This window comes from Salmo salar, chromosome 14 (genome assembly GCF_965601325.2).
Source record: "Salmo salar chromosome 14, fSalSal1, whole genome shotgun sequence".
NCBI classification, from domain to species: domain Eukaryota; kingdom Metazoa; phylum Chordata; class Actinopteri; order Salmoniformes; family Salmonidae; genus Salmo; species Salmo salar.
In genome coordinates, this window is record NC_138304.1 from 23102683 (window position 1) to 23128287 (window position 25605).

At 40.8% G+C, this 25605-nt stretch overlaps 4 protein-coding genes across 7 annotated transcripts in view; 2 read left to right on the forward strand and 2 right to left on the reverse strand.

Moving 5' to 3' along the window:
- Positions 1 to 17: 17 nt before the first annotated feature.
- LOC106569041 (E3 ubiquitin-protein ligase TRIM63) lies at positions 18 to 10488 on the reverse strand. Its single transcript, XM_014139987.3, has 9 exons — positions 10073 to 10488; positions 9534 to 9709; positions 5380 to 5554; positions 4952 to 5047; positions 4523 to 4756; positions 4206 to 4228; positions 3996 to 4120; positions 3368 to 3756; positions 18 to 1598 (listed from the first exon to the last, which is right to left on the reverse strand). The coding sequence occupies exons 1-9, from the start codon at positions 10238 to 10240 to the stop codon at positions 1503 to 1505; spliced, it is 1482 nt and encodes a 493-aa protein (XP_013995462.2). The 5' UTR covers positions 10241 to 10488; the 3' UTR covers positions 18 to 1502.
- On the forward strand, positions 241 to 756 carry LOC106569042 (corticoliberin-1). The gene has a single exon (XM_014139988.3). It carries the CDS (start codon positions 241 to 243, stop codon positions 754 to 756), a length of 516 nt encoding a protein of 171 aa, XP_013995463.2.
- A 688-nt stretch (positions 10489 to 11176) lies between the features above and the next one.
- Positions 11177 to 17078, reverse strand: LOC106569113 (dnaJ homolog subfamily C member 5). The gene is made up of 4 exons (XM_014140097.2): positions 16961 to 17078; positions 12749 to 12962; positions 12423 to 12594; positions 11177 to 11539 (listed from the first exon to the last, which is right to left on the reverse strand). The coding sequence occupies exons 1-4, from the start codon at positions 17065 to 17067 to the stop codon at positions 11454 to 11456; spliced, it is 579 nt and encodes a 192-aa protein (XP_013995572.2). The 5' UTR covers positions 17068 to 17078; the 3' UTR covers positions 11177 to 11453.
- A 4026-nt stretch (positions 17079 to 21104) lies between these two features.
- Positions 21105 to 25605, forward strand: part of LOC106569043 (high affinity 3',5'-cyclic-AMP phosphodiesterase 7A) — a 52932-nt gene continuing 48431 nt past the window's right edge. For all 4 annotated transcript variants that reach the window (XM_014139990.3, XM_014139991.3, XM_014139992.3 and 1 more), the window contains exon 1: positions 21105 to 22041. In XM_014139990.3, the coding sequence (XP_013995465.3) occupies positions 21904 to 22041 (138 nt within the window). In that variant the 5' untranslated portion in view covers positions 21105 to 21903. The remainder of the gene's footprint in view (positions 22042 to 25605) is intronic.

The window sequence follows — 25605 nt, forward strand, 5'->3', positions numbered from 1 at the left end:
TATAGTTAAATAAGCAATTACAACATAAGCAACTGCTTTTATTGTTTTCAATGCAAATAAAATACATGTAAAATACAAAATCAGTCTTTGTGGCATATGAAAATACAACTTTTTGTCAAAGGGACACTCCCAGCCTAGGCTACTTAACATGCATCTTCACTTTAATTAATTTAATTGTGATTATGCACATGATAAAAATGAGCCTACATTTAATTCTCAGATTTCTCACAATCTCCTGAGATGAAGGTGAATGTCTTCGTTTTCGCCGTGGCTCTACTTGGTGCCTTCCAACCTCGCTATGAATGTAGAGCTATTGAAACCCCCCGGGCGGTCCATCCATCCCACGATCTACAGGCAGAGCGTCAACAGCAACTCCCTATTCTCCTGCGACTAGGAGAGGAGTACTTCATTCGGCTAGACAACTCCAATCAAAATTCGCTCCAGTCCTCATCGCCGAACACATCTCCTGGAGCTGCTGCGCCCTCAACAACGGTCAACAGGGCTTTACAACTTCAGCTCACGCAGCGCCTTCTGCAAGGTAAATTCGGTGATATCAATCGGTTTCTGAACAGCTACGCTAACCAGATGGGAGATTCCATGGAAAGAGGAAAGAGGTCCGGGCCGGGCGAAGAGCCACCGATCTCTTTGGACCTGACGTTCCACCTGCTGAGGGAAGTTCTAGAAATGGCTCGAGCCGAGCAATTAGCACAGCAGGCAAATAGTAACCGAAAAATGATGGACATATTCGGGAAATGAAAGTGTTAGAAATACATTTGCCAAATAATTTGTTTACATCTTGCACAAAGTGTACGCTACTATTCCATTTCTGTATTACTCTTTAATTGGTTAACTTTCGTTATTTTATTTATAATTTGTATTTATTTAAACGAGAGCTGTAAAATCGAGTTGTAATTCGCTGTATAGTTATTACATTGTTTGATGAGAAGCAAACATAGCCCGTTGACATGCTGAAACTGAACAAATATCCTTTGTCTTAATTTATATTCAAGCATAACATGTTTTGTATATACTGTTAGTCACACATTCATCCTCTCTTTCTGAAATTCCCTCTCATTGTACAACTGGTTAAAGTTTGATAATAAAATACAATATGAGCAACCAATCACATTTGTTGTGCAAGAGAATGTCTAATATTAATGTTTGTAATAAAACGTTGAAAAGTTACATTTATTGCTTGCTGTGTAGCCTAAATTGAGTGTATAAATACATTCCGGCTGTTCTTCTGACTGGCGCGTAAATCTATTGCGCAAAGGTGTGCCAAATTACGCACATTTTTCTCAAGTCAGAGATCAGCCCAATGACGTTTGTTTTCACAGTATGACGAATATACTGTAAGTGCTAGAGAGCATTTACAGATAAATTACAGTTATTCAACGGTAACAGAGTACTTATTTAAACCGTTCCTGCAGCAGGATGCTGACTCAATCAAAACAATGGAGTATTACAACAATTTCAGTATAGTCTTGAGGTAAGATGATAATCTACTTCTGGTTGTTCAGCCAAGAAAAGGAGAAGACGTGTTTGGGTCCATCTTTGTCATCTGTGTTTTGCTGACTTGATGCCGTATCAGAGGACATCTGTGAAAAACAGAGCAAAACCATTAGATGTCCCTTGTGTCACTGAACTATTGCGAAGCTACTCAAATTATAAATAGTAAATTGTTCAGAATGGGGTTTCTAAATGGGATCAAATTACTCGCAATGCATACTGAACAAGTAAAGTCTTATTTGGACAGAATACATAGAAATATTTCTGATATCTATAAAATGTCGACATGTCCATGCAAATGAACTAAAACGAAGGAACAATTCTGACTTTCTGAGTGGAAAATATAGTTTTTTTCATAATCCAAAGCACTAATTTAACACAATTTTCATTAGGGAAATCAAATATTTTGTAGTCTAAAGCACTACTATGAGATACGAAATACAAATTGACTCTAAAAGCTATATTTATCTCACCACACACATTGCCACACACAACCACGCCCACATGATGTCCTGTATCAATCAACATGATGTCCCGAATTACCATAATCATACCGATACAATAACCTTAGCGTACACAATAGCAGACAGCAATTTGACCTGATAAAAGAACATTGCACTGAATTGAAGCTTTTCATGTTTTCAATTTAAAGGGAACCTTTTAAGTGTTATAGATTGACTGCTTAAGTATTAGTCAGCGCCCAAATGAAGAATAAACATATCCGACCCAAAAGCTCAATAATTGTAGACTTTATCAGATTCCAAAGCTGATGCAGTACAATAAACAAAGACAAATACTTCCTGTGAAGAAACAAAACAGGATTATTAGAGTTCTTGTATGCAACATGAGGTGATGATTTTAGGTTATGCAGACACACCACACACACACACACACACACACACACACACACACACACACACACACACACACACACACACACACACACACACACACACTGTTACCACACAAAGGCCCCTTATGATAATCACATCTATGAATCAGTAGGCTGTTCAAGCCAATTTGTTTCCCTCTGGAATGAATGCAAACTGTTCCAGGTGGCTTTTCACTTCTAATTTGGATCCACCTGATTATGTTGGTGTGAACTTTATGCTCATTCAAATAAGCACTCCACATGTAAATTAACTCAATGATGATGACATGTAACAGAGTGGCTGATAATTATCCCAATGAAAACAGCAGCCTCCCCCTCCCTGCTTCACCCCTCACACGCAGTGCCCTGGCAACCAGAGAGCAGGCAGGTGGCTCATCATTAAAGCCTCCTGCTGAGGTGAAAGCCACTTCTGTAACACAGGCCAGGTTCCATGCAGGCTAACAGAGCTGAGAGGAGCATAGCTGCTTTAAACAATGACTGGAATATTCTGATACAGACTGGTTATTGACTGGTTTCAACAACCATTTTTTCCTCATACAGAAGGTAGGAGATGAAAGTCAAGCAATATTCATTTTAGATTTTCTTTAGCAGACACTCTTATCCAGAGCGACTTACAGGAGCAATGAGGGTTAAGTGCCTTGCTCAAGGGTACATCGGCAGATTTGTTTACCTACTTGGCTCGGGGATTCAAACCAGTGACCTTTCGGTTACTGACCCAGCGCTCAACCACTAGACTACCTGCCGCCCAATATCCATACGGTTAGTGAACTCAAATGTGACCTCGACTGTCACTGTGCTAGGGGTTTACTTGAGAAATACACACTCTTTAAAGACCCTTACAAGACAGCTGCTGGAATGGAGTTAGCCACGGCTCATGTATTGTTATTATTATATCAGTTATTATGTTGAGACATTTACAGTAAATCTCCCGGCTAGGCTGTATTGTGTCACAAATGTTTCTCTCACCTGTGTCGGTGGCTCTGCTGATGGGAAGTTGACCGGGATTGTGTTTGGGAACTGAACTGGGGTTGTGGTTGAAGTTGGGAAGTGGACTGGAGTTGTGGCGCGGGCCTGTGCGCTGGCAGTTGGGGTTGGGTTTAAGGATGGGAATTGTACCGGGGTTGTTGCATGGGCGGGGGCCTGTTGGGTGGCCAGTGTAGTGGTGTCGCCTAGGGTTTCAGTAGGTCTCTGAGGTAGGGGTGGGGGTGATGTAAGCTGGGGCTTTGGAGGGTTGGCCCCAACCGTTGCCGCCACTGCAGCAGCAGGAGAGACCTCTGTACGGGTCACCCCTGTCACCCCACTCACTTCTTCTTCCTCTTCACCATCTTCAAACTCATCATCATCATCTTCATCATCTGAACAATAATTCGATTTCAAAATAAGATTTGTTTATATTGTATAATTGGAAAGTGCTTCTACTGAGTTTTTATTTGATCTTGTTCTTGTTATTTACTGTATGTCATCAGTTAACACAGTCTCTATGGCACTGGAAGAAGTGATTTTGGACACATTGTGAAAGAACATTGAAATACCAAGGGAGGTGAAGAGAGTGTACCGGCGGTGGTGTACTCATAATACTCATTATACTCCCTACCTTTCACAAAGTCTATGGTGAGCAGTGCCCTCCTCTCCCGCTCAAAGTTGGCTGCGTAGTGATCCATGTTGTCATAGCCACGCTCCACTTTGTCCAGGTTGGAGATGTTAGTGCCTGCAACGAGCCTGGTGGACAAAGAGAGATCAAAGGTACACTGTTCTACAGATCAGCCCTACAGACTAAAACTGGCAAATGGGTATGTGTACTCACTTTTGTAGAAGAGGCTTTGCAGTCTGTGGGAGCAAAGATGAGAAAGGAATTATTTCTCAGAAAGCTCTGATGTGAAACATTAGAATACATTGCACAACATGACTTCTGGGAAGAAATCTCAGAAGACATCTCAGAAGACAACATGGTTGTAATAGCATGTTAACACTTTTTATTTAGACATGGTATATAACTTTATATAATTGTAATATGTCACTGATGCAGAATTTCTGCTGCCTATTTTATATGGTAGTAATTTGTTATCTTTGTAGATAAAGGCCATTCTTATCCCTTCTGGACAAAAAAAAGCATGTCATCACCTGCAGGAAAGTAGCCATTTCTGACTCCTCCATTGTCTGTATCCCTGTCTCCACGATCTTTGCCATGTTCTCCAGGTGCTCTCTATACTTCCTCATGAGGCCGTTTATATAGTCCAGTTTCTCCTGTTGCTCTGCGTTGATCTTCAGGGTCATGTCCCCTTTCCGCTCCTCCAGGATGGCATAAAGGTGATCAAAACTTTCACACACCTTGGATTTCTGCCTCCTGCCATTCTCCTGGAAGACAGCCATGATTGTACTGTAAGGTCGAGCCGACAGATAACTGGGTCATAGATATTGTCAGAAGTCAAAATTAGGGTGAATAAAAATAAACAATACATTTTTTCCCATCAATATTATTGCAGTTTTATACAATGTGTAAATGCTGTTATAGATGAAACATAAGAAAGGAGAAAAGGTTGAAGGCTTCACCTCAACGGTCTTACAGGTCTCATCCAGTTGACTCATGATGCCTTGAATCCTGTCATTATTCCCCACTAGCATGGCTATACAGTCAGTCAACTCAGTCTGGAACACACACACAGAGGAGGTTCATCATTATTTTACAAAGAAGGACGTTGTATGTACCAACTCTGATACTCTGTTCAATTCTTTTCTATCGAGAACCTAAAAGGGCTCTTCAGCTGTCCTCATAGCAGAACCATTTGAAGAACCCTTTTTGGTTCCAGGTGGAACTCTTTTGGGTTACATGTAGAACCCTCTATGTAAAGGGTTCTACATGGAACTCAAAAGGGTTCTACCTAGATTCTAGATAGGAAAAAAGGTGCTAAGAGTGTATACCTGTAAAGCATCGTTATTAAAAAGGTGATAGACAGTGGATGTAAAATAAATAAGTTAACCTTTTGCTTATTGAACACAGTGTTGAGTGGGGCCACATCACAGTCTTTGTGGGCTCCGAACACCTTGCAGAGAGAGCAGGTGGGCACGCCACACGTCACACAGTAGATGTTGATCTTCTCATCCTCATGCTCCTCACACATGGGCTGGTCACACCTGGCAGGCTCAGGCTTGCTGCTGCAGATTGAACCAGAGGGCTACAGTACAGGTTACAGTCATACTTAGGGGATCCCGTTTAATACACTCTTAGAAAAAAAAGAGTTCTACCTGGAACCAAAAAGGATTCTACCCGGGAACCAAAAAGGGTTCTCCTATGGGGACAGCCGGTGAACCCTTTTGGAACCCTTTTTTCTAAGAGTGTAAGACTACACATTTGGCAAAGACTTCCCTGTGACCTTTTTAAAAACTCAACAGCCCTGGTTTAACCGAGTTAACCGGGGTTTGTGAGCGAGGAAGCTATACTGTTGAACAAGCACAGTAACGTCCGTCACACTGGAAAGTCACAAAAACGATGTCTTTGAGACTCAAAGACTAAGTGTCTCTCTTTAAGCCATAATAATGTCACTTAAAAGTAAATAAAACAATGTAGTACAGACAGACTTTCTCCTCGTGGAATGTTGGCAAGTCAGAATAGCCATTACTTTGTCATTTATGTTTATTTGGCAACCAAGAGTATGTTAACATTTGGAATAACTGTTTTTAATAGCCCACTTGTGTTATCTAAACCATGGTTAATTGATTACCACACTGTTGATACCCAGAGCTGTGCTTTTCACACCGATTCAAACAACGTGTCCATGTGAAAATTGTATTCATCTTGTCACTGCAATATACTCAATAACATGACATTGATTACGCAAAAATAGCAAGAGCAGATGATGTCTTTCCAGAGACTACCATTAATGTAGTTACAGTAAGTAAATTACATGTAGATACTGTAGATACATATTCTGTAGGGAATCTACAGTGTATATTTAGTGACAGAAGTTGTATTTTGAAAACATACACCCTGTTCAAAAGTTTGGGGTCACTTAGAAATGTCCTTGTTTTGAAAGAAAAGCAAAAAAAATGGTCCATTAAAATAACATCATATTGATCAGAAATACAGTGTAGACATTGTTAATGTTGTAAATGACTATTGTAGCTGGAAACGGCAGATTTTTGTAATGGAATATCTACATAGGCGTACAGAGGCCCATTATCAGCAACCATCACTCCTGGGTTCCAATGGCACGTTGTGTTATCTAATCCACGTTTATCATTTTAAAAGGCTAATTGATCATTAGAAAACCCTTTTGCAATTATGTTAGCACAGCTGAAAACTGTTGTTCTGATTCAAGAAGCAATAAAACTGGCCTTCTTTAGACTCGTTGAGTATCTGGAGCATCAGCATTTGTGGGTTCGATTACAGGCACAAAATGGACAGAAACAAAGACTCTTTCTTCTGAAACTCATCAGTCTATTCTTGTTCTGAGAAATGAAGGCTATTCCATGCAAGAAATTTCCAAGAAACTGAAGATCTCGTACAATGCTGTGTACTACTCCCTTCACAGAACAGCGTAAACTGGCTCTAACCAGAATAGAATGAGGAGTAGGAGGCCCCGGTGCACAACTGAGCAAGAGGACAAGTACACTAGAGTGTCTAGTTTGAGAAACAGATGCCTCACAAGTCCTCAACTGGCAGCTTCATTGAATAGTACCCGCAAAACACCAGTCTCAAAGTCAACAGTGAAGAGGCGACTCCGGGATGCTGGCCTTCTAGGCAGAGTTCCTCTGTCCAGTGTCTGTGTTCTTTTGCCCATCTTAATCTTTTATTTTTATTGGCTAGTCTGAGATATGGCTTTTTCTTTGCAACTCTGCCTAGAAGGCCAGCATCCCGGAGTAGCCGCTTCGCTGTTGAGAGTGAGACTGGTGTTTTGCGGGTACTATTTTTTCTTGGCAATTCCTTGGCAATTTCTCACATGGAATAGCCTTAATTTCTCAGAACAAGAATAGACTGACAAGTTTCAGAAGAAAGTTCTTTGTTTCTGGCCATTTTGAGCCTGTTATCGATCCCACAAATGCTGATGCTCCAGATACTCAACTAAGAAGGCCAGTTTTATTGCTTCTTTAATCAGGACAACAGTTGTCAGCTGTGCTAACATAATTGCAAAAGGTCAACTATTTTTGTGAACTACTTGTGTCTCTAACCCTCCTAAAAGCAGAAGATATACTATATTGACGTCTAGAAAATGTAGTACGGCTCAAAGTGCAATAAAAATAGGCCTCTCTTAACTGACTGCTACCTCACTGGCCTACATTATAAAAATAGTTCAAACTAACAGGCTACTTGTCCAGCCACCCATGAGTCAAACCCTGATTTCACAATAGTGCTCTACAAAAACAAATATACACTGCATGTACAAAACATTAGGAACACCTTCCTAATATTGAGTTGCATCCTCTTTTGCCCTCAGAACAGCTTCGATTCGTTGGGGCATGGACTCTACAAGGTGTTGAAAGCGTTCCACAGGGATGCTGGCCCATGTTGACTCCAATGCTTCCCACAGTTGTGTCAAGTTGGCTGGATGTCCTTTGGGTGTTGGACCATTCTTGATACACCAGCAGTGTTGCAGTTCTTTTTGCAGATAGACTGTAGCTTCCATCAATGTAATTGGCTGCATCACTTCCAATCCCCAATACATTTTTTTGCACATATGTATATACATACATACATACATACATACATACATACATACATACATACATACATACATACATACATACATACATACATACATACATACATACATACATATACATAGAGTTGAAGTTGGAAGTTTACATACACCTTAGCCAAATACATTTAAACTCAGTTTTTCACAATTCCCGACATGTACTACTCTACTATTATTCTGACATTTCACATTCTTAAAATGAAGTGGTGATCCTAACTGACCTAAAACAGGGATTTTTTACTAGGATTAAATGTCAGGAATTGTGAAAAACTGAGTTTAAATGTATTTGGCTAAGTTGTATGTAAACTTCCAACTTACATTTACATTTACATTTAAGTCATTTAGCAGACGCTCTTCTCCAGAGCGACTTACAAACTTCAACTGTATATGGCACAGCTGTACATTTTTTGGTCCTTAAATGAAACTGGTATGCTTTTTTATTTATCACAATTTTCTGTAACCAATTATGGTCTTTAATGCAGGGCCGACAGACAAGTTCCCTACTTTTTCCCCCTTCCACTTTCCTCTTCCATTTTTGCCCTAATGCTGCAATTAGTTAGTTGTAATTTTGGGTAGAGCAGACATTTCCATATGGTAGCTGCATGTGTGACTTAACTCCACCAGTCCTAGTCATGATATCATTTACAAAATTGTTCTTAAAAAAAAAAATTGAATTAAAAAAAAAAGTGTATATTTCAGTTTAACCACAATATTTGTTGTATTATTTGTTAAATCTTTTTCTGGTGGATTAAACTGAAATTGACCATTCTTGATACACAGGGGAAACTGTTGTGCATGAAAACCTCAGCAGCGTTGCAGTTCTTGACGCAAACCGGTGTGCCTGGCACCTACTACCAGGAACTTTAAACATTTGTCTTGCCCATTCACCCTCTGAATAACATACATACACAATCCATGTCTCAATTGTCTCAAGGCTTAAAACACTCTTCTTTAACCTGTCTCCTCCCCTTCATCTACACTTATTGAAGTGGATTTTAACAAGTGACATCAATAAGGGATCACCGTTTTCACCTGGATTCAGCTATGTCATGGAAAGAGCAAGTGTTCTTAATGTTTTGTACATTCTGTACATTCTCCTTTAATTTTCCATTTCCCATCAGTAGTATTCAGATTCATTCTATATGTTATTTTGGATAATATGTAGTCTTCTTGATGTCCAGATTTGTTGGTGTGGGGGTTTGCTGTATGTCTAATGGGCCAGACATACATGGGACTACTACTGAGTGCCTTTGACTAGATTGTCTGCCGCAAACATTTTAAATAGGCATGCAGTGTCTAACCTTGAGGACTGCTGTATATATCAATGATACTCTGCCTGTCTTAGGCCCATTGTTTTAGACCCATTGTTTTAGACCCATTGTTTTAGACCCATTGTTTAAGGCCCATTGTCTTCTCTTATTAGGCCTTTATTTCCTCACCTTGAGGACTCCTGTTCCTGTTTGTACATATCAATGATATTCTCCACCAGCAGGTTCCTCTGGAGGCCATAGACACCATGCCTGTCCAGGACTACCTCATGTCTGCAGGATGGGCAGCGGAAACGCCCCCCTGAAGTCACAGTGGTTCCTCTGGTTGATAGATAAGGGTTTGAGGCCTACACAGATCAGGACAGCAGTAATGGCGTTAGATAAAGCCGGTCATGGATTTTTTAAAATATAGGCCTAGTAGTATTTGCATTGGTTACTGAACTTGTGTGCTAAATGAATCTGGAAATGGCATGGGTCAAGAGGTATACATGATGACAAAACACTTTTTGTTTCTTTTCAACATTACCAAATAAGTGGTAATTAAACAGTGACAATTGAAGGATGCACAATACCTTCACTACAATTTCAGAATGCTGTACATGTATATGAATGGTTTTTGACAGAGATAAACCTGTAACTTTACAAAGCCCATCAAGAGACAGCAGTAAAGGTTAAAAGTGAAAAGTTCAGCTGTATAATAACCAACCTACCTGGAAAATATCTTGGGCACATTTTCGACAAAGGTTGTGTTGACAAGGGAGAATGACCACCGGTTTGGTAAACATCTCCAAACAGATAGGGCAAATGAGCTGTTTCTCCAAGCTGTCCATGGTGCCTTCTTGCTTTGTGGAATGTGAATACCCCAGAGAGATACTCATTGCACAGTGGAAAAACAAAAACACTACTGGTCTTTGGGGATACCAAGAAATGGTCCCCAATGGTCCCCCAATCCCTAAAGAACTGACTTGGCAAATATCAAAGATGTCTACTCCTTTTGAACAACGCAGAGTCACTGGGCCTGCTCAGGCGCTCGTTGCTGTCCTCAAAGTTTCTTCGAACGGATCGCGTTGCTCCCTAGCTGGCAATCCACTGAGTGTCACAGGCTGTTTTTAGAAACCCCCACGTCAAGGGTTGTCATGCTTACTTGCCCATATATGAAAATGTCATGAGAAGGGTTAGGGAGTCCAGCTGTTACCACCTCTGAAACAGGAAGGGGTAGGCCCATACCTCCACTAAACAGAGTAGGCTGAAATAGCCGCTAGCCGCTGATCTTGGGTCAGTTTTGCATTTAGGATTGGGGGAGGGGGAAATGATCCTAGAGCTGTGTCTAGACTTCACCCTGGATGGAGCCTTTCTAACAAACACAGGCAAGTCCCTGCTTTGACTGTTGAATAACGGACTATAACTTCATTTTATGTTTGGAGTTGTCAATCAGAAAAAATGTCACTATAATGCAAGAATGCTTTAGTAGAAAACATGCAAGTTAGCCTACAACTGCGAAATCATTGAGATCAATGTTAAAAGACTCCAGTCCACCTCCCAATGACAAACATGATCCATTGCGAAACAGTGGTCGCCTAACAAATTAAGTAATTACACTACGCTGACACTGTAAGTAATGCCGCAGTCCCACATTGACTCAGAACCTTTCCTCAGGATGGAGACTTAAAACAAATATATACCACACTCATACCAAGATAATCAGATACCATTTCATGTTGACTGTATAGATAGATAAAATCATACATTTAATTTCGACAAAATACTTTAGTTGTATTTTATACATACACGTAATCTTTCCACACTGAGCTGTTTGTAGTGTATTGTAGGTGATAAGTAAAACCAATGCACTCCAGAGTGTTTAGTTCAGTGAATGGAGATGATGGATTGGTTTTGCAGGGGAACAATGACATCAACTACATCCAATGAAAACCCCAAAACTGAAATCAAGAAAAGTGAATAAAAACAACCAAAAGCACTGATTTCCAGACAATGCAATTGGGTTTGAGTGTGGGAACAGTCATTGACATAGAAATAGGCTGTGTAGTGTTTATGTAGTCTAGTGCCGCTACTGTTTATAGACATCCAAGTTCAGGTGTAGCTTCGGTGCCCATCCCCAATCAACTGCGTCTTCTCACTGGCATTAGTTGGCTGGTGCACAACCGGAGTGTCCACATCTAGGATTAGACAACAGTGTGAATAATGACACAGAAAATCCCTACAATATTAGATGATCAGCATAGATACATTTGTCCTTCTTATTGTGGTATATTCTCTCGTTCTGTTCAGGGATACATTGATGTTAAACTTTACTATTTAAGGGTATGTTTAGTTTGTTTGTTGTTTGCAGAAGATGTAAAGGTATGTTTAGAAATCATTTATTCATCTATTATTTTCCTAAGAGGTTATAGGAAATGGTTCTGACTGGCACAAGAAGGATATATCGCATCAACACAAATCTACCACATCTACTTGTTGTTGAAACTGCGGAGACATTTGCACATTGTACATAATTGCTCCTTTACTTCCCATAATTGATGAGTTGTCCAAAAATAATTAGCTATTTATCTGGCTTCACTGCCTCCCATACATTTCTGAACATGTAATAAACTAACATTCACAGTGAGAATTGTAATTTATAAACAGGGATTTTTTTTCTCCGTCAGCTATACCTAAATGGATGTTATATGAATATTGTGCTGTTGAAATCGTAGCGGCAAGGGTAGCTATGAGTTTCTTAAGTCTGGTCATACATTGTTGTGTATGTTGGCGGTAGTCATGAACTTTCACTTCCCTCCATGTTGGTGTAAAGTAAGCTCACCTTACCATATGGGCATTGGTCATCAGTTCCTTCTTGTGAAGTGTGTTAGTGGTGTGACGGGACCATCTGTCTACTGGTGCTTGCAAGCCGTACACTTTAACTATATGAGTTGTTGTTCCCTTTGCCTCTTGCCCTCCTCAAGTGTGAAATGCTTGTGTGTGTGAGCCTGTGTGTGCTTATGGGTGTGTGTATGTGTGTGTGCATGTGTGTGTGTGCCCTCACTGAGTGTGTCCCCTCACCAGTCTCCATGTCGTACTGGATCTCCTCCTCCAGGTCTTCAGGGGAGACATAGCTATCTGTTCCATCTCCAGGAGGCATCGGCTTCAGCTTCCCACAGCAGCAGTTACAGCAGCAGCACAGGCAGCAGCAGCAGTAGCACCCCGTTATCACGCCACACAGGGCAAAGAGACCCTGAAAGGAGAGAGATATAGGTTAACACAACACAAACAAACCAACATGCAATCATGAACTAATGCACACACAGACATACACACAGACAACCACACACGCATGCAGGGACTCACAGCAAATCATCCAGGGACTCTTTATGATTGTGAAGGCTCACCTTAGCCCACCAGGTAGAGAGCATGAAGTAAGTGTTGACATTCTCCTCTCCAAACTGCTGGGCCACGTAAAGTCCAAGGGAGCCGTAGCTGTCATAGATGTTTCTCTTTGTGACGTCTGACAGGATGGAATTAGCGCTATTGAGCTCCTTGAATTTCTCTGCCGTCTCTGGGTTGTCAGGGTTCTTGTCCGGGTGGTATCTCAGAGCTAATTTTCTGAAAGGCATTCAAAAGTAAATCAATGAACACACAATAATATCAAAAATCAGGGTAGAAAATGGACAACAGAACTTGGTGAACCTCTCGCTTGTGGTTTCAGAAACTGGATGAGAGATAATGTGCAAAGATAGAGGTTGTATTGTCAGTTTAGTGTTTACCCTACAGCTCTATGCCCGCTCTCTGGCTGGTATTTCATTGACATATCTAGACACACACTTGTTTGTATAGGTTAGTTAATGTACCATTTGATCAGCCCTGCTGGAGCTAAGTCCACTGCCCCATCTACTGTCTGGCAGAAAACAACACAGAGGAGATGTGTGGCTCAGTTGGTGGAGCATGGCGTTTGCAACGCCAGGGTTGTGGGTTCGCTTCCCACGGGGACCAGTACGGAGAAAAAAATAAAAAGATTTTAAAAAGTATGAAATGTATGTAAGTCGCTCTGGATAAGAGCATCTGCTAAATGACTAAAATGTAAAAAATGTGTCTGATGAGGTGAGCGAACATGCTCTGAAAATGTATTTTTTTGTATTATAAACTACTTCAGAGATAGTGATGTTCATAAAAATGTCTAATTCATTCAAGATACTGAATGAATACAGTTCAGAGAATATGAAACATGAATATCATTAGGGGTTATTCGCGTCTGCATTTAATAATGGCATGTCAGCTACCATTTCCAACAAAATAGGTCATAGGGGCATAACACATACACTCACCTATGTATTTATTTGGACAGTGAAGACAAAACTTTTAATTTGGCTCTATACTCCAGCATTTTGGATTTGAGATCAAATGTTTTTTATGAAGCGACATCACAGAATGTCACCTTTAATTTGAGGGTATGTTCATACATATCGGTTTAACCGTTTAGAAATGAAAGAACTTCATGTATATAGACCCCAATTTGAAGTATTTTGACAAATTCACTTATAGTGTACTACATTTAGTTAAAAGTGTAATATTTGGTTCCATATTCCTAGCACTGCAATGGAAAATGTGATTCATCCTGGTACGAGTGTCTACAGTATAACATAATTTCTTCCCAACATCTCATGTGGAATACAGTATATAATACATATAAACTGAGTGTACAAAACATTAAGAACACCTTCCTAATATTCAGTTGCAACCCCCTTTTGCCCTCAGAACAGCCTCAATTCGTTGGGGCATGGACTTTACAAGGTGTCGACAGCATTCCACAGGGAAGCTGGCCCATGTTGACTCCAATGATTCCCACAGTTGTGTCAAGTTGGCTAGATGTCCTTTGGGTGGTGGACCTTTCTTGATACACACGGGAAACTGTTGAGCATGAAAAACCCAGCAGCATTGCAGTTATTGTCACAAACCGGTGCGCCTGGCACCTACTACCAAGATCTGTTCAATGGTGCTTACATCTTTTTGTCTATGCACATTCACACAATCCATGTCTATTGTCTCAGGGCTTAAAAATCCTTCTTTAATCTGTCTCCTCCTCTTAATCTACATTGATTGAAGAGGATTTAACAAGTGACATCAATAAGGGATCATAGATTGAACCTGGATTCACCTGGTCAGTCTGTCATGGAAAGAGCAGGTGTTCTTAATACTCAGTGTGGATGTGATAGTTTATTGGATACACCCTAGGTTAGACCCCCCTTTGCCTCCAGAACAGCCTGAATTCTTTGTGGGATGGAAAAGTAGCTCAATTGGTATCAAGGGACCTAACGTGTGCAAGGAATACATGAACCACACCATTACATCACCGCCACCAGCCTGTACCGTTGACACCAGGCAGGATGGGGCCATGGACTTATGCAGCTTATGCCAAATCCTGACTCTACCATCAGCTTGACGCAACAGGAAATGGGATTCGTCGGACTAGGCAATGTTTTTCCACTCCTCAATTGTCCAGTGTTGGTGATCGCGTGCCCACTGGAGCCGCTTCTTCTGGTTTTTATCTGATAGGAGTGGATCCCAGTGTGGTCGTCTGCTGCAGTAGCCCATCTTCGACAAGGACCGACGAGTTGTGCGCTTCGAGATGCCGTTCTGCACACCACTGTTGTACTGCGCTGTTATTTGCCTGTTTGTGGCCTGCTTGTTATCTTGCACGATTCTTGCCATTCTTCTTCGATCTCTCAACACCAAGCTGTATTCGCCCACAGGACTGCCGCTGACTGGATGTTTTTTGTTTGTCGCACCATTCTCTGTAAACCCTAGACACTGTCGTGCGAGAAAAGCCCTGGAGGCCGGACGTTTCTGAGATAATAGAAGCAGCACGCCTGGCACCGATGATCATACCATGCTCAAAGTCGCTTAGGTCACTCATTTTGCCAATTTTAATGTTCAATATTACAGAAACTGAATGCTTGTCTGCCTGTTTTGTATAGCAAGCCACAGCCATGTGACTCACTGTCTGTAGAAGCTAACCATTTTCGTGAACAGGGTGGTGTACCTAATACACTGGCCACTGAGTGTCGATGTCATAGTGATAGATTTAGATGTGATAGATATGATAGTGATTGTGGACTACAGGAAAAGGAGGGCCGAACACGCCCCCATTCACATCGACGGGGCTGTAGTGGATCGGGTCGAGAGTTTCAAGTTTCTTGGCGTCCACATCACCAACAAACTATCATGGTCCAAACACACCAAGACAGTCGTGAAGAGGGTACGACAACTGCTTTTCCTCCTCAGGAGACTGAAAAGATTTGGCATGGGTCCCCAGATCCTCAAAAAGTTCTACAGCTGCACCATCGAGAGCATCCTGACCGGTTGCATCACCACCTGGTATGGCAACTGCTCGGCATCCGACCATAAGGTGCTACACAGGGTAGTGAGTACGGCCCAGTTCATCGCTGGGGCCAAGCTTCCTGCCATCCAGGACCTGTATACTAGGCAGTGTCAGAGGAAGGATCATAAAATTGTCAAAGACTACAGCCACCCTAGTCATAGACTGTTCTCTCTGCTACCGCACAGCAAGCGGTACCGAAGCACCAAGTCTAGGTCCAAAAGGCTCCTTAACAGCTTCTACCCCCAAGCCATAAGACCGCTGAACAATTAATCAAATGGCCACCCGGACTATTTAATTACCCTAACCCCAATAGTAACTTTAACCCTACCTACATGTACAAATTACCTCGACTAACCTGTAACCCCGCACATTGACTCAGTACCGGTACCCCATGTATATAGCCTCATTATTGTTATTTTATTGTGTTACTTTTTATTTTATTCTTTACCTTTGTTTATTTAGTAAATATTTTCTTGACTCTATTTCTTGAACTGCATTGTTGGTTAAAGGCTTGTAAGTAAGCATTTCATTTTAAGCTCTACACCTGTTGTATTCGACACATGTGACAAATGTTATTTTATTTTATTCTTAATGCTTTGTACAGTCAGTGTAGATGTGATATGTATATGTATATATATATATAGATAGATAGATACCGTAGATAGATAGATAGATAGATAGATAGATAGATAGATAGATAGATAGATAGATAGATAGATAGATAGATAGATAGATAGATAGATAGATAGATAGATAGATAGATAGATAGATAGATAGATAGATAGATAGATAGATAGATAGATGATAGATAGATAGATAGATGATAGATAGATAGATAGATAGATAGATAGATAGATAGATAGATAGATAGATAGATAGATAGATAGATAGATAGATAGATAGATAGATAGATAGATAGATAGATAGATAGATAGATAGATAGATACCGTAGATAGATAGATAGATACCGTAGATAGATAGATAGATAGATAGATAGATAGATAGATAGATAGATAGATAGATAGATAGATAGATAGATAGATAGATAGATAGATAGATAGATAGATAGATAGATAGATAGATAGATAGATAGATAGATAGATAGATAGATAGATAGATAGATAGATAGATAGATAGATAGATAGATAGATAGATAGATTGATTGATTGATTGATTGATTGATTGATCAATGTGAACTGCTGGTGCCTTTGTTGTCAATTCCCACCTGTAGGACTTCTTGATGTCATCATGGTTACAACCTTTCTCTAGCCCTAGAACTTGATACAGAGACTCCCCTGAGGTGGACAGAGAGCGCTGCCTTGGTTCAGACATCCTACAACCATTACCTGCTGGAGAAAGAGGGTCAATTAGATTAAAACAAATTCAACTATTAAAAAAATACACTCAGTCAAACCATGGAACTCTTATTTGACAGCAAAGAAATGCACAATCAAGAAATTATCATCCAAAGGTACAAAATAGATACCTGGCTTCCTTGTTCTAATATTATGCTGCAGTAGCCATCTTATTTCTTTACAGTATTAAAGTCCTCAGTTAAAGTCCTCTGTCTACCTGGTGAAGTGTATGGTAATGATGGAGTTGCAGTGGACTGCTAGCTACTGTTTGTCAGACTAAACCTGAGATGCGGTGAAATAAAACATTCAGAAACTAGAGGGCTTGAATTTCACAGGCCACCAATGGGCCTGCAATACACTCCTGTGTAGCCTTGATCAGGTTTCAGCCAACACAGTCTGCTGCTTGAATAGTGTGACTGAATGTAGGCATGACAACTCCTGGGTAGGGGTCTGAGAGAACAGAGGGCAAGATGCTGGAGAGGGCTCTTCTTTAGAATCACTATGACTAGGGACTGGGGGTCGAGAATCAATATGGAGAGAGGACTTCATAGTTTCTGTATCTGGTTGATAAAACAAGAGGTTTATGTTGACATGAAGTTCACATGACAGGTTTACTTTTCAAGTTATCATCTCAAGTTGAACAGGTGTTTTGACCACCCAAAGATCACACCATCAAGTGATTGTGTGTACAATGGTTATTTATAATGTAGTGCACAAATTTGTAACTGTTATTGAGGAAAAATATTGTGATTTCTATTCAAAATGAAAATATTTTAAGGTAGGGCCTACATTCACAATATCATAGGAAACACTGCCACATACAGTAGTTCATGGAAATGGGTAGGGGAGGATAGTTGTGAATACTACTTTTTCCAGTTTGCAATGGTTTGTTGTAGCTTACTGTCACTCTTTTATGTAATAGCATATTTTCATCGCAGGGTGGTGACAAACTCACAGGAATGTTTAGTGTATTGTTACAGTACTGCAGTCTGGAGGCACTGAAGAACTTGGAATTTTTAAAATTGTAATGCCATATAACGTTGTACATATAATGCAATGCCAGTTACATCTTAACAGCTTTTACCCCAAAACCATAAGACTGCTGAACAATTACTCAAATAGCTACCCAGACTATTTGCATTGGCGTTGCTGCTACTCTCTGTTTATTATCTATGCATAGTCACTTTACCCCTACCTACATGTACATATTACCGCAATTACCTGGACTAACTTGTACCCCCACACATTGACTCAGTCCTGGTACCCCAGTTGTTGTTATTGTTGTTTTATTGTGTAACTTATTTACTTTAGTTTATTTTGAACATTTTTTTCTTAACTCTTATTTTTCTTAAAACTGCATTGTTGGTTAAGGGCTTGTAAGTAAGCGTTTCACGGTATTCGGCGCATGTGACATAAAATGTGTTTTGATTTGATTTGACATATAAAGTATCAGATTTGATGAGAGCACATATGGCTGATAAAGTGAACATATGGCAGGAGGAGTGAATAGTTAGTCCTTCCTGTTTTACGGACTGTCCTCTGACGTAAATGCAAAGTTTATTTTGGGAGAAAAAATACCCTGTCATTGATTCTGATCAGAGGTCACCTCTGCTAATCTCTGAGCCATAATTGTTATTTGGATTTTTTCCTGTTGGATGACATGTGATGGTGGTGACTGAGCATTCAGTACACACACACACACACACACACACACACACACACACACACACACACACACACACACACACACACACACACACACACACACACACACACACACACATACTCACAGACACACACACACACAAACACACACACACACAGACAGACAGACACACACACACACACACACACACACACACACACACACACACACACACACAAACAAACACACGAGTGTGGGCCTCCTGGGAAACACCCAGATGGAAGACTCACCTGTGCTGTATTAGTGACTTCCTGGCTGGCTCCTCAAGGGTCCCGCTGGTGAAAAGCATGTCTACGCTGGGACTAGTCTGTGGTGAAAACACTGTGTTGGGGAAGTCATTAATTGAAATGAATACCCTTTTACTTGGCCGTTGGAATAATATGTGTAGTAAAGCTTCAGTTACAATCATAGAGAACATGAAATGATGTAGAAAAGTGTATTAAAAAGTGTAAACACATCTTACATCCATTTAAAGAATCCTTAAAAAATGTGAAACAACATTTTGCTTGTGAAATGGAGTACCTACAAGGTTGGTGTTATTTTTCACTCTGATTCCTCTATCTGTCTTGATACAAGCTAGCTGCCATAAGGTCTGTACTGTATGCGGTGAGTTCATGTTGCAGCATCAGCACTGTAACTTAGTTTAGCTGCAGTTGTAAATCCTTGCCCCATAGCTTGCCTTTGCTGGCCTGGAGCTCCCATGCATGACCTACTTTTGGACTGGAACACTCTCTCTCGCTCGCAGGCAGGCACACACACACACATACACTAGCACAATGTTACTGTACCAAATAATACCTCCCCTATCCTATCATGAGCTCATGGTTTGATGAGGCTTTTTCTCTCTCTCAAAGTCCAGGGGTCAGAAGTAGTACACTATATAGGGGATAGGGTGCCATTTAGGAAGGGGACAACGTGTTTAATGTTCTGTCGGGCATGTTTCCTGTGTTAAGGGCTTTAGTCAAATTACTCTCTGTAAATTACATATTAGTTTAAAGGGCCAATCTGCAGTTGCCACATCCATGTCTGGATTTATGAATTAATTATATATACTCATTGGATTTTTGTTTATTTACTTAACCTTTATTTATCTAGGCAAGTCAGTTAAGGACAAATTCTTATTTACAATGACGGCCTACCCCGGCCAAACCCGGGCGATGCTGGGCCAATTGTGCCCTATGGGACTCTCAATCACGGCCGATTGTGATACAGCCTGGAATCTAACCAGATGCAGTACCATAGACCGCTGCGCCACTCGGGATTCTTGAAGAATATAAGTTATAAATGACTCATGAGCTTAGTTCAACTGTCGTACCCCATCAGAACCCGAAATATAAGCTTGTTTTACTCCAATGTTTGTAAACAATTGAAATGTAAACAAACCCTGTATAGCCTCAACACATTTAAAACTATCATTTTGATATATTGGATGGTCAGTCCTTGCATCAATAGCTCTGTCTATGAATTTAAGAATGGTTACATTTCTCCAGGCTCATCCCTCAGCTTTTTACCAAAACAGAGGTGGGGTGTCCGCTTTGTTATTGATTCATCTGCCCCTTTAAGAAGGTTTGCCTATACTCCTCACCCCTATTCCATCTAGACTGTCCTCTAGACTTCCTTTGGAATCTGAACAATGTAGACCAACAATGCAATAAACACACACATCAAGTAAAAACAATAGTTTCAACTAAAATGTGTCCAGACTAACATATAACTGATTTAGATTTCTTCCAAAGTAGGCCTATACATGTGAGGACAAAGTAAGCCACATTTACATTCTGTTCTCCATTGATTCAGCAGTTATCTCTGCAATAATCCACTAATCATGTTACCTGTAGTTTAGAGCTGTGCACAATTGGCCCAGTGTCGTCCGGGTTAGGGTTTGGCCAGGGAAGGCAGTCATTGTAAATAAGAATTTGTTCTTAACTGACTTGCCTAGTTAAATAAAGGTTAAATAAATAAATAGTTTACACTGTACAATTGGTATTTTAATATAAGAAAACCTAGGTAGCGTATAAATACATTATATCTGTGACAGGGTCATCTGGGGATAGGATAATCTGTGATAGTAAGTAAACAAACAAGACCTACTCAATCAAATACGGGGTCCTAGTTCCCCTGGTTGGGAACCACTGTACTACAGTGACAAAATGGGACGAGAGAGCGCTGCGCTTTTCATGCTGCCAATAGACTTCTATGTATTATATGAGCAGTTCCTCTTCATCCAATCACAAAGAGGGTAACATCCCATAGATAAATACAATTGGACGTTTCAGACAGGGCGCATTAGATAGTCGACAGCTCCACCTACCTCTGGTGGGAATTTATGTTTGGGAAGAAGGTAGAGTCAGCTAAAGGAAATACACGGACTCCGGTGGCGTTGTAGTCTTTGTTGTTACTGTTAATTATTGGACCCATGGTAAATGATTTGTTTCGGAGTGTACGGTCATGAAGAACCCATATTAACCCCGTGTTGCTACATGGACAGTCTGTGCGCTACGGTAATCTATGCCAGCAACGCGGTGAAAATGGACTGAATGCATGCAGAATACTTTCTCTACCACCACCACTTCAAGCAGGGACAGAATAAATACACATTTAGTTGTACATTTCCTTTTTATATAACATTGTAGATGAAGGCTCTTATTTTCGGAATATTTTTTCCGTCTACGTTTTCATCGTCTGGTTTTGATTTGCTTTGGCGCGCACAGTCCCCATTAAACAAGGATATATATTGTTAAATATGAGGAAGCAATTTATTACAGAGATACCAAAAAGAAAGAGGCCTTTCCGTTTTCACGCCCGGATTTGAGTTCAGTAGGGGAATAATGGTGAAAAATCCAAATGGATGAAATATGGATATTGGAACACAATATTAGAGCAGTTGGATTGCTATCGATAACGTGACGTGCAAGTTTGATGAATCAAAAAAATAGAACAACCCATTTCTTCTACACTCAAATCTATTCGACTCAAATAAAGGGAAGTGGAACTGTTATTGGAATTACCACATTTTCAGTTGTGCCAGCAGCTTAAATGCAAATTTTTCTATGCGTTTTATGTTGCTTTTTTATTGCAATTTGAGCTGGACCGAGCATTGACTGTTCAATGGAAGTATGTTATCAGTTACCGGTTTTGCCTCTAGACAGGCCGGTTCCTAAACATGTTCTCAGCCGCAGGGGAGCCATTAGCTTCAGCTCCAATTCTTATTTTTTTGGTGGACCTGCCCCAAGACAGCTGGCCAAGGTAAGAGCAAGGGAAATAGCAATCTGGGGAATAAACAAAACCAATTTGATGCTTTCATTTTCAGCTATCAAATCAAGATTGGGGTTGTGCTTGCTGCCAGGAAATATTTGTATAGTTATATATTTTTGATGGAAACAAAGTAGCCATATTCCTTTATCTGTTTACATTTTTAGTGGCCCACCAAATTAATTGTTATCACAATTGTTATCGCATCATATTGATCAAGTTGACCCTTCCACAGGAATGCTCACAGTGGACTGATCTATCATCTTTATCATAATCTCTTAGATCAGTGAGATGCCTGACTTGACCTGGGTGACAAAACCCTCATCCCTAATAATGTGACCAAAGAAAACATTACTGTGATATTATTGTACTAATGTTTTAAGCCCCTCCTTATCTGTAATGCAAAGAGGTTTTGATCCATTAAAGCTGATTGAAGTGGACCAAAACAGCTCATCTGTCTCAAAGTGAACAATATTCCATGTACTCTCTGGTCTGGGCTGTTGACAACATTGCACAGTAGAGGCCTTGTTTTTCATGCCATGCGTTCAAGACAGTTTTTGACAAGTGTTTCTGTCTGGCTCCAACAGCTCTGGATAACTTGTAAAGATGGCACAGTAAAGTTTTTAACTAGTCCAAATCAAGTTTTATTGGTCACATACACATGGTTAGCAGATGTTATTGCGGGTGTAGCGAAATGCTTATGCTTCTAGATCCGACAGTGCAGCAGTATCTAACAGGTGGTATCCAACAATTCCACAACAAAACCTAATACACATAATCTAGTAAAGGAATGGGATGAGAATATATAAGTATAAAATATATGGATGAGCAGTGACAGAGTGGCTAAGATGGAATAGACAGCATATACAATAGAATAGATAGTGAAGGATACAGTATATACAGTCGGATGTTTACATACACATAGGTTGGAGTCATTAAAACTTGTTTTTCAACCACTCCATACATTTCTTCTTAACAAGCTTTAGTTTTGGAAAGTCGGTTAGGACATCTACTTTGTGCATAACACAAGTCATTTTTCCAACAATTGTTTACAGACAGATTATTTCACTTATAATTCACTGTTTCACAATTCCAGTGGGTCAGAAGTTTACATACACTAAGTTGACTATGCCTTTAAACAGCTTGGGAAATTCCTGGAAATGATGTCATGGCTTTAGAAGCTTCTGATAGGCTAATTGACATCATTTGAGCCAATTGGAGGTGTACCTGTGGATGTATTTCAAGGCCTACCTTCAAACTCAGTGCCTCTTTGCTTGACATCATGGGAAAATAAAAAGAAATCAGCCAAGACCTCAGAAAAATGTGTAGACCTCCACAAGTCGGGTTCATCCTTGGGAGCAATTTCCAAATGCCTGAAGGTACCACGTTCATCTGTACAAACAATAGTAGTATGCAAGTATAAACACCGTGGGACCACGCAGCCATCATACCGCTCAGGAAGGAGACACGTTCTGTCTCCTAGAGATGAACGTACTTTGGTGCGAAAATGCAAATCAATCCCAGAACAACAGCAAAGGACCTTGTGAAGATGCTGGAGGAAACAGGTACAAAGGTATCTATATCCACAGTAAAACGAGTCCTATATCTACATAACCTGAAAGGCCGCTCAGCAAGGAAGAAGCCGCTGCTCCAAAACTGCCATAAAAAAGCCAGACTACGGTTTGCAACTGCACATGGGGACAAAGATCGTACTTTTTGGGGAAATGTCCTCTGGTCTGATGAAACAAAAATAGAACTGTTTGGCCATAATGACCATCATTATGTTTGGAGGAAAAAGGGGGACGCATGCAAGCCGAAGAACACCATCCCAACTGTGAAGCACGGGGGTGGCAGCATCATATTGTGGGGGTGCTTTGCTGCAGGAGGGACTGGTGCACTTCAAAAAATAGATGGCATCATGAGGTAGGAAAATGATGTAGATATATTGAACCAACATCACAAGACATCAGTCAAGAAGTTAGAGCTTGGTCGCAAATGGGTCTTCCAAATGGACAATGACCCCAAGCATACTTCCAAAGTTGTGGCAAAATGGCTTAAGGACAACAAAGTCAAGGTATTGGAGTGGCCATCACAAAGCCCTCACTTCAATCCTATAGAAAGTTTGTGGACAGAACTGAAAAAGCATGTGCGAGCAAGGAGGCCTACAAACCTCACTCAGTTACACCAGCTCTGTCAGGAGGAATGGGCCAAAATTCACCCAACTTATTGTGGGAAGCTTGTGGAAGGCTACCTGAAACATTTGACCCAAGTTAAACAATTTAAAGGCAATGCTACCAAATACTAATTGAGTGTATGTAAACTTCTGACCCACTGGGAATGCGATGAAAGAAATAAAAGCCGAAATACATAATTCTCTCTGCTATTATTCTGCTATTTCATATTCTTAAAATAAAGTGATGATCCTAACTGACCTAAAACAGGGAATTGTTACTCGGATTACATGTCAGGAATTGTGAAAAACTGAGTTTAAATGTATTTGTCTAAGGTGTATGTAAACTTCCGACTTCAACTGTACATATGAGATGAGTCATGCAAGATATGTAATCATTCTTAAAGTGGCATTATTAAAGTGACTGGTGATCCATTTATTAAAGTGGCCATTGATATCAAGTCTGTAGGTAGGCAGCCACCTCTCTGTGCTAGTGGTGGCTGTTTAACAATCTGATGGCCTTGAGATTGAAAAATAGTTTCTATCTCTCTGTCCCAGCTTTGATGCACCTGTGTTGACCTTGCCTTCTGGATGGAAGCGGGGTGAACAGGTAGTGGCTTGGGTGGTTATTGTCTTTTATTATCTTTTTTGCCTTCCTGTGACATCAGGTGTTGTTGGTGTCCTGGAGGGCAGGTAGTTTGCCCATGGTGATGCGTTGTGCAGAACGCACCACCCTCTGGAGAGCCCTGCGGTTGTGTGCGGTGCAGTTGCCGTACCAGGCGGTGATACAGCCCGAAAGGATGCTCTCAATTGTAAAAGTTAGTGAGGGTTTTCGGTGACAAACCACATTTTTTTTCAGCCTCCTGAGGTTGAAGAGGTGCTGTTGTGCCTTCTTCACCACACTGTCTGTGTGTGTGGATCATTTCAGTTTGTCGGTGATATGTACACCGAGGAACTTAAAACGTTCCACCTTCTCCACTGCTGTCCTGTTGATGTGGATAGGGAGGCGCTTCCTTTGCTTTTTCCTGAAGTCCACGATCATCTCTTTTGTTTTGCTGACATTGAGTGAGAGGTTATTTTCCTGACACCACACTCCGAGGGCCCTCACCTCCTCCCTGTAGGCTGTCTTGTCGTTGTTGGTAATCAAGCCTACTACTGTAGTGTCGTCTGCAAACTTGATGATTGAGTTGGAGGCGTGCATGGCCACGCAGTCGTGGGTGAACAGGGAGTACAGGAGAGGGCTGAGAAGGCACCCTTGTGGGGCCTTAGTGTTGAGGATTAGCGGAGTGGAGATGTTGTTTCCTACCTTCACCACCTGGGAGCGACCTGTCAGGATGTCCAGCACCCAGTTGTACAGGGCGGGGTCGAGACCCAGGGTCTCAAGCTTA

What these genes read in the sequence shown, in the direction of transcription:
- LOC106569042 (XM_014139988.3), top strand. Translation starts at nt 241, where the DNA reads ATGAAGGTGAATGTCTTCGTTTTCGCCGTGGCTCTACTTGGTGCCTTC.
- LOC106569041 (XM_014139987.3), bottom strand. Translation starts at nt 10,240, where the DNA reads ATGAGTATCTCTCTGGGGTATTCACATTCCACAAAGCAAGAAGGCACC. An exon ending in CAGGAACAGGAGTCCTCAAG is followed by an intron (nt 5,555 to 9,533) that starts GTGAGGAAATAA and finishes TTCAATCTGCAG; the next exon opens with CAGCAAGCCTGAGCCTGCCA. An exon ending in GCAAAGCCTCTTCTACAAAA is followed by an intron (nt 4,121 to 4,205) that starts GTGAGTACACAT and finishes TTTGTCCACCAG; the next exon opens with GCTCGTTGCAGGCACTAACA.
- LOC106569113 (XM_014140097.2), bottom strand. Translation starts at nt 17,067, where the DNA reads ATGTCTGAACCAAGGCAGCGCTCTCTGTCCACCTCAGGGGAGTCTCTG. An exon ending in TCTCTACCTGGTGGGCTAAG is followed by an intron (nt 12,595 to 12,748) that starts GTGAGCCTTCAC and finishes CTCTCCTTTCAG; the next exon opens with GGTCTCTTTGCCCTGTGTGG. An exon ending in CCAGTACGACATGGAGACTG is followed by an intron (nt 11,540 to 12,422) that starts GTGAGGGGACAC and finishes GTCTAATCCTAG; the next exon opens with ATGTGGACACTCCGGTTGTG.